The 9,105-nt window shown below is 48.3% G+C and overlaps 1 protein-coding gene and 1 non-coding gene across 2 annotated transcripts; both read left to right on the forward strand.

Moving 5' to 3' along the window:
* Window positions 2,375–7,371, forward strand: LOC8063350 (probable LRR receptor-like serine/threonine-protein kinase At2g16250). Its single transcript, XM_002463917.2, has 4 exons — window positions 2,375–4,760; window positions 5,454–5,582; window positions 6,149–6,171; window positions 6,369–7,371. The coding sequence occupies exons 1-4, from the start codon at window positions 3,103–3,105 to the stop codon at window positions 6,941–6,943; spliced, it is 2,385 nt and encodes a 794-aa protein (XP_002463962.1). The 5' UTR covers window positions 2,375–3,102; the 3' UTR covers window positions 6,944–7,371.
* On the forward strand, window positions 7,640–7,712 carry TRNAR-CCU. Its single transcript has one exon. It is a non-coding gene; the product is annotated as a tRNA-Arg (tRNA).

Here is a 9,105-nt window from a genome sequence, read left to right on the forward strand (position 1 = left end):
AGACGTGGTCGCTTCTTCCCCCGAGCTCTACGACCCAAGTTGCCAGTTTTGCCACCTCACAGCAATGGAGATCCATGTATGAAGAGCGTCTCTGCCACGTGCGATTTGGACAGATATATATATATCTATCATAGGAGAATATTCTCTATAGATGTTGTAAGCTCGCTTGTGAAAATCTATTAGAAAAGTATGTCCATGCCTTCTAATTCTTTGTCACTAATAAATAAATTAAGAATTATTGACATGTTATATCATTACTTAGTAACAATGATGGTAATATTAATTTGGTTAGGTGATAATATGTTGATTAGCACATGTTTTATGTGAAGGATAGTAGTGATGCTAATTAATATCATGATAAAATTAGTACTAGTGCATATTTATTAGCGTCTCATTTTTAAATAATAATTACAATCAGTCAACTATTCTCAATCTACTCACTTTTATCTATCAACCAAACAGAAAAATGACTAGTCTTATCCATCCGGTGAAGACTAAGCACAACATGGATATCTCCACCGTAAATCCACAATGCCATATCCCATCCAATTTCACCCTCAAACCAAATGCATTGCAACTGTAGTCCTATAGTGCAGATCCTAGCTAGTTAGGTTGATGACCATGGTGACGTATTGCGCTGAATTTGCTCCTGGGTTCTTATTCCTTTAGATAGTATCAGTTCGATATAAGCCTATGACCACGAGAGCTTAGTTTCTGTTTTTCTGCTTTAAAATTGATGTACTCTACCAGATCATGCAACTAAACCAAGCGACTCATACTGTACCTAAGCAGATTTATTGGGGACAACAGGATGGAAGGGTGGCATTTTGCTCCATCCTGTGTCGCTCACCTGATCACTTACTCACTTCTGATTGTAACCCTGATGATTCTTGATGAATGAAAGGCTTAAGTTGAAAAAAAAAAAATCTAGGGGCATCTTAACCCTATCGTTCTTTTGAATTTTGATGAGCAGCAGATGCTGGTCATCTCTCCAGTTTCCCACGCAGATACAACGCAAACCACGATGCATCCAAAGCGGAAGAGAAGAGACAGTGAAACACGTTGGCCTAGGCACGACCACGCGGTGCAGGAGAAGCGGTCAAAAAGTCAAAAGGGAGGACGCGGCCAAAATCCAAGAGGGCGCAGGCAAGGCACCAGCCTGCAGCGGAACATTCCCCCGATGCTTTCCATGCTCCTGTCTCCAGCATCAGCCGGCCGCGGGGACGGACGGCAGAGCGGCAGGCGGCAGCAGCAGCCATGGGCACGTCAGGTGGTTTTCTCGGAGTCCTCGCGCGGCGGGCGCCGCCGCCGCGTCGGCAGCCTGCCCCACGCGCTGGGTGCGCCGTGCGCGGCGTGGATCCTGTCTCGGCCTGTCGCCTGTGACGCGCGTACGTTCTGAGGTCCACTCCACCCGTCGGCAAGCAAGAGGGCGCATGGTGGCTCCACGCAAGCAGAAGCCAGGTGGATGCTCCGCGGTGCCAGATCGGCTGGTTAGACAACAAACACGAGTAGTACACGCGTACGCCTTGCTTCGAGATATATATGGGCTGGCCTGCCGCCTGCCGGCTGCCGGCCTGTGGCTCAAAGTCTGGATGAGTGGATGAGTACTAGTAGCCTGTAAAAATGATGAGCAATTTCAGCAGGATTCCTTCCGGATACAGCTGGTAGGAGGATTCTGTAACCTGTTCCAGCTCATAAAAAAATGCTTGGATCTTGGTGTATATAGTACTAATGATCTTCCTAAAAAAGGAATTGCACTATATGTTTACCTACCAATTTTACCGGAGCACACGCAAACAGAACACAGATCGCCAAATCACCGCAGCTAATACTACTATGCAGCCCACAGCCCAGTGAATGCTTAGATCTAGCCAGTTTAATGCTCCAGAAAATGGACAGCCATGGGTGATACTCACGTGCTACTAATTCGGCAGGCAGTGAAAAGTCCAAGAAAGAATCCCGCACATTCTACAGCCTGTAACATTTGCAGCGCTTCCATGTTTACCGTGCATCGAATGTCGCTGCACCCAGCAGGTAGTAGATCGGCGGCCGGCAGGGGCCGCAGGGCGCAGGAAAAAGAAAAAAAAAACCGAACCAGAAATGAGAAATCCACTGGCCGGCGGCCGCCCACGATCCACAACCCCGCCGGCCGCCCGTGCTTCCACGCCGGCCGCTCGCAGCCGCAGAGCCGGTTGACTCGAACACGAGCCAAAGCAGCAGCCTCGTTGACCCTCCTCCGCAATCCTCCCCGTCTGGCCGTCCGCTATGCCCATCAGTCCCATCAAAAACCCCACCAAACCCCCGGAACCGGCCACTAAACGCCCGCACCCACCCGACCAACCCACCGCGCACCAGTTCATTTCATCAGTCATCACACCTGCGCTGCGCCTGCACACGAACACCGCTGGCACGGCGCTCATCATCCGCGCTCGCTCGGCTCGATTCGGCTTCGGCCCCAGAAAAGAGCCGGCGCCGTCAGATCCCAGAAACCCCAAACACCCAGCCGGGTTCGGCCTCCGGCTGCTTAAAAAAACACAACCAAACGTGGCAGCAAATCGCGGACAGCGCAGAGGAAGGAAAGCAAAAACAAACCCTTCCATTCAAAGCCCCCCGAGAATTTCAAAAACATTTAACAGCTTCCTCCTTCCTTGCGCAAAACAAAACCCCGCAATACTAGCACCGGCTTCGTCCCTCCCTCCACTTCGTCTCTCCCTTCCCCAGCTCCGGCCGCGCCCACCGCCGCGGGCGAGCTCGAGAGGTGCGGAATTTGGGTGCTGCTCGTGCTGGGTTCGAATCGGAGGAGGGAGAAGTGGAGGAGTAATAATTGGGAGGCAGTTGAGGGGAGTGTAACTTTGGGCATTAATGGCGGGGTGGTGAGAGACCCCCAGCCCAAGGGAGGAGGCCTCTCTGTCTCTGGTGGTGGCGCCCTGTAGTTACCTGCGTAGCTCGGCCTCTGCCCCCTCTCCGCCTTTATTGCGTTTAATTTCGCTCCGAATTCCAGCGCTTCCGCCTCCCTCCCCAATCCCATCGATACCTGTAACGCGGAGTGGACATGGGGGACGGCGGCGGCGGCGGCATCGGCAGGAGGAGGCGCTCGAGGTGATGATGCGCGAGCGCGCGCGCGGGCTCTGGGCGCTGCTGCTCGTTGCGCTGGTGGCGGCGGCGGCGGCGCCCGGGGCGGTGCTGGCGCAGGGGAACCTGACGTCGCGGTCGGATCTCGTCGGGCTGTACGCGCTGCGGGGCACGCTCGGCCTCAGGGCGCGGGACTGGCCGCGGCATGCGGACCCGTGCGCAGCGTGGGCGGGCGTGGGCTGCCGCGCCGGCCGCGTCGTCTCGCTCAACCTCGTCGGGCTGCGGCGCACGCGGCTGGGCCGCCTGTCGCCGCGCTTCGACGTCGACGGGCTGCGCAACCTCACGCGGCTCGAGGCCTTCAACGCCGCGGGGTTCGGGCTCCCTGGCTCCATCCCGGCGTGGCTAGGCGCCGGGCTCGCGCCCACTTTCCAGTCCCTCGACATCTCCGACTGCGCCGTCTCCGGGAATATCCCGGCCTCCGCGCTCGTCGGCCTCGGCAACCTCACCACCCTCAACTTCGCAGGCAACCAACTGTCTGGGCAACTCCCGGCCACCGCGCTCTCGAGTCTCACGCGGCTCAGGACCCTCAACCTCTCGGACAATGCGTTCTCGGGCGCCTTGCCCGACGCGGTCTGGTCGCTCCCGGGGCTCAGCGTTCTGGACGTGTCGCGTAACAACCTCACCGGCGAATTGCCCACGGCAGGGCTTGCGCTGCCAGCCAATGCGCTGGTGGTGGATCTGTCTAAGAACTTGTTCTATGGCGGTGTGCCAGAGACCTTTCGCCGGCTGTTCGCCCAGGTGCTGCTGGCCAATATTTCTGGGAACTACTTCGATGGCAAGCTAGGAGTGTCCGATGGCGGCGGCGGCAATGTTTCGTTTCAGTTGAATTGCTTCCTTGATGTTCTGGGACAGCGTACCCAGGCTGATTGCCAGCAGTTCTATGCCAGCCGTGGCTTGCCATATAATGGTCCAGTTATGCCACCCGCACCACAGCCTACACCTTCACCGGCAAGGAAGAAGCACAAGAATCTGAAGTACATATTGATCGGGGCCATTGGTGGAGGCCTCCTGTTGATAGCCGTGGTTGCAGCCATTGTGTTCTGCTTTGTGTGTTCTGGGAGGACAGGGAGGAGGAATGATCAGAGGGGAAGTGGGGCATCACCAAGTGCGCCATCGGGAGTGTCAGCCACCGGCACAGCTGCAGCTACTGGTGGCTCACAGCCTTCTGCATTGTCCGCAAACACGGCGAAAGTCGGTGATTCATTTGCTTACGACCAACTTGCCAATGCCACCTCGGGATTTGGGGAAGAGAGGCTCATCAAGCACGGTCACTCAGGTGATCTATACCATGGTGTTCTCCAAGACGGGACTGCCGTGGTGGTGAAGAGGATCACTTCGCGTGTGGCTCGGAAGGATGCATATCTGGCAGAATTAGATTTGTTTACGAAAGGATTGCATGAAAGGCTGGTTCCTTTCCTGGGGCACTGCCTTGATAAAGAAGAAGAAAAAGTTCTTGTGTATAGGTTTGTCCGAAATGGTGATCTGTCAAGTGCACTGCACAGAAAGTCAAGGGAGGAAGATGAGGGCATGCAATCTTTGGACTGGATAAAGAGGTTGAAGATTGCAACGGGGGTAGCTGAGGCTCTTTGCTATCTGCATCATGAGTGTTCTCCACCAATGGTTCACAGGTATAAACTTCTATGTAGTTTTGTCGATGTTATATTTGTTTGCTGTGTATCTGTTAGCATTTTTTTTTTGTTTATAAGATGATAAAGTTTTAGATTTACCTTAGAAATTCAATCTTTATTATTACATGGGGTTTAGTGGTTGACAGTCGGTCTCCACTATGTGTGTTTCACTGTGGGTGCTCTGATAATTGATTTTCTTCGTTTTGGTACCGGAGGTTTCAGCAGTTACTGCAATAAACTTTCCCCATAGACCTGGTGACATCTATGAATACATTGAACATATGCTAATGTGTGCTAGTAATTCTGAATCACAAAATTAGTGTTTCGTGCTTGATGCGACATATTCTGTGCGTTATCTGAGTACTGGAAATTCAATGTGGACACTGCTGTTATTTGCTTTAATATCTTTGCTGAGATGTTTCTGCTGGTCTATATCATTTAAATACCCACCAATTTTGCCATAAAAAATAACGGGAAGTTTTTGTCACCCTGATTTCACCAGGGATTTTTTGTTTTGTTATGAACGTGGGGGCATGCAGTAGATCGCAATCAATTCTGGTTGTTTTGTCGTTTTGTCAGTTTTATATGGCAAACAAAGGATTCTGACTGCGTAGATGCTTCCTTCAAAGACCAATAAATTAGATGCAATACAAACGCTTGCTGTGGACTAATTTTGTCGGTCCTTTACTACAGGGACGTGCAAGCAAGCAGTGTCCTTCTTGATGATAAATTTGATGTGCGCCTTGGTAGCTTGAGTGAGGCGTGCCCTCAGGAAGGGGAAGGTCACCAAAATGTTATCACAAAGCTGTTAAGATTTTCTTCGTAAGTTCCAGACACCATCTCTGCATGGCTTGTTTCTCTTTTCCATGCTACATGCTTCCTTTGTGGATCCATACTTATATTGTGTTCACTGTTGCACCATCCTGTTTCAATGGTAGTTTTGTTCAAGTGGTAACCATGAAACTAGTATTTACTTGTTTTGTAGCATGAATTTAGATGAATTACCTTTTAAATAAATAATTGACTATTTGGTGAATTGAAATAGGGTGTTGTCAACATGATTCCAGTCAGTTACGTGGTGAACCTGCTGTTTCTTGGCCTAATCTTTGTCATGTTGAGGCTGTGCTGTGGCACTATGCAAAATCTAAATGATGTTGATAACTGCGATAAAACTAGTGCTTGTAGGACCATGAGAGCGTAGGTAATCGTGAACTATTTTATTTCCTTTCGTTCCATTTTACTTGCCATATCTTATTGTCAATGGACATGTAGTATCCTTGTTTTAGTTGATAGTTACATTATCAAATGCTTCCTTGGTGTAGTTTCATTTTCTTATATCAAATAAGTCCCTTTCCATCTCCTGATGCTTTATTTTTGTGCGAATGCAGGACGGCAGATCAAGGTTCTTCTGGTGAGTTTGTGCATGGAATCTTTCATTGCTTTCAAGTATTTTTAATCTTGAGAATTGCTGATTAGTCCTCACTCAGTTTCACGCTAAAATTGATGGCTCAACTGTGAACTGTCCTATTGTCTGTGAAAAATGGTTTGAACATCGTCTTCTACCTTTTACATTATGCAAGTTAATTGACCAATTTTCTCTGTAAACAGGTTCCCCATCTGCAACTTGCCCATATGATGTCTATTGCTTTGGAAAAGTTTTACTGGAGCTGGTGACAGGGAGACTTGGTATCAGTGCATCAAATGATGCTGCCACAAGTGATTGGCTTGATGCCACCCTGCGGTACGTCAATATTTACGAGAAGGACCTTATGAGCAAGATCATTGATCCAACACTTATCATTGACGAGGACCACCTGGAGGAAGTCTGGGCAATGGCGATTGTTGCCAAGTCCTGCTTGAATCCTCGGTCTTCTAAACGCCCACCAATGAAGTACATCCTAAAAGCACTAGAGAACCCTTTGAAAGTGGTGAGAGAAGACAATGGCAATGGCTCAGCCAGGTTGAGAGCAACATCGTCACGGGGTTCATGGAACGCTGCACTCTTTGGGAGTTGGCGGCATAGCTCGTCTGATATAGGTCCTTCTAGGGACGACAACATTCTGAAACGCTCAGAGACAATCAAATCGTCTGGCGGGAGCAATGGGGATCATTCTTCTTCCCGCAGGAGGCAATCCAAGGAGATCTTTCCCGAGCCGTCCGGCTCTCGTGACACTGAGGATTAAGGATGAAGGAGAATCTTTCTTGCTGATCATTTTTCCGGTAAAGAGGGAATCCCTATGGAGGACGGCTCTGTTAGAGCTCCGCTGGCTGATTCTGATAGAATTCTTTCGTCCAAAAAGTCAGGAATGTGAATTCTGTCTTCTAGTCAATGGCTTCACAACAGCACACTGGTGCCATGGTAATCATTTTTGCGGGAAGTAGCAATGGTGGCATGTACGTCGTCGGTGTACCTTGGTTGACAACAATTGCATGCAGTCGGCGCAGTGAAAAATTCTTCACAATTGGAAGTCTGTGTCTCTTCTGTCCATTTTCTCATTTTCCCCTCCTATCGGTTAAAGAAAGAATGGCGACCTGATTCTTTTTCTCATCCCTACTGTAATTGATTGTTTCATTGTTGATCATAGCAGAAATGTTATTTTCATTCATTCTTGCCATTTTCTTTCTCAGATTGAATTTCTTTGTTTTCCGTGCGAGTATGATGTTAAGTGGGGGCAGACCGGCGGATAGCGCTATCATAGGTGGGCAAGCGGGGTGGACTTGCGGATAGCGCTATCATAGGTGGGCCAGAAACGTTCAGGAAAGCCAAAAACTTGATGGGGCCTTTATGAAAAGGCCAAATCTGCAAATCTTTGTTTGGGAGCTCTTAGTGCTGTGCTGGCCCGGCCCAATAACAAGTGGCGGGAGTATTATAATGTATAGCGCCTGTAGCTCAGCGGATAGAGCGTTTGTTTCCTAAACAAAAAGTCGAAGGTTCGAACCCTTCCTGGCGCAAATTATACATATTTTTTTACAAATGTGTGACCTTTTTTAAATCACACGTTTTTCTCTACTTCTTTTTCTCTACTCCTTCTATTGTCCTTTTCCCTATTTCTTACAATAATTTTATGCAACACTTGGATGTTTTAGAGAAATGTGTGACCTTTTTTTAATCACAGGTTTTTCTCTACTTCTTTTCTCTACTCCTTCTATTGTCCTTTTCCCCTATTTCTTACAATAATTTTATGCAACACTTGGATGTTTTAGAGAAATGCGTGACCTTTTTTTAATCACATGTTTTTCTCTACTTCTTTTCTCTACTCCTTCTATTGTCCTTTTTCCCTATTTCTTACAATAATTTTATGCAACACTTGGATGTTTTAGAGCAATTCAACACTCAGGGCCTGTTTGGTTCACCCTCACTAAAGTTTAGTGACTAAAGTTTAGTCACTTTTAGTCACCAAAATACCAAACACCCTCTCTAAAAGGGGCACTAAAAGTTTAGTGGCTTTAGTAGATAAGAGGCTGCTAAAAATGACTAAAGTGCAAATATTACAAGGGATACCCCTTATTAAATCCGCCCCACTTGCATTAATTAAGGGTAATATGGTCTTTGTTTAGTGCTTTAGTGGTCTTTAGTGAATAGAACCAAACAAAGTGCTACTAAACTTTAGTAAGATCACTAAACTTTAGTAGGATCACTAAAGGAACCTCAGTCGATCTTTTCTCTTTCTCTCCACCTCTTCTTCTCAAAATCCTTTGGTGAACTGCACCATTTTTAAATGTTTCGTGTGAACTGCACAATTTTTTAAATATTTTAAGTGAACTACACATTTTTTCGTATGATTTTTTTATCACCAAGCTTCTACTTACTTCCCTGTCTTTGCTTAGTCCTTCAATCGTCCTTTCCCCCTATTTCTTATGGTAATTTTATACAAAACTCGAGTGTTTTAGAGCAACCCAACACTCATTCGATCTCTTCTCTTTCTCTTGCCCTCTTCTCAAAATCTAGCGGCCTTAAAAGATTTTTTTGGGGAGGCAAGCTGGTCGGACGGTGGCAGCGGGAGGGCGGCGGTTAGAGTTCCGACGACGTAGGAGCCGATTGGGCTAGGTCAGAGCGGGGGCACCCCTGGCCATGGCGGTGGTAGGGGAGGGGAAAGGGAAAGAAGAAGGCTGCCGCAAATGCAGTTGGGTCTTGACGGAGCTTCGGCGAGATCCTATCACGTCGTAGCAGGACGGTGGGCAGCAGCGGCGCTTTTTTTTGGGTAGGGGAGGGGGGAAGAGAAAGAAGACGCAATACAAAAGAATCGAGTGTGGGAACACTCAGAGTGATGAGTAGACATACTTTTTTGTTTGGTCACAAAGCCACGCAAGAATTCCATGTGACCTTTTCTTTTATCACCAAACC

The sequence above is a fragment of the Sorghum bicolor genome, chromosome 1, assembly GCF_000003195.3.
Source record: "Sorghum bicolor cultivar BTx623 chromosome 1, Sorghum_bicolor_NCBIv3, whole genome shotgun sequence".
Classification (NCBI taxonomy): Eukaryota; Viridiplantae; Streptophyta; class Magnoliopsida; order Poales; family Poaceae; genus Sorghum; species Sorghum bicolor.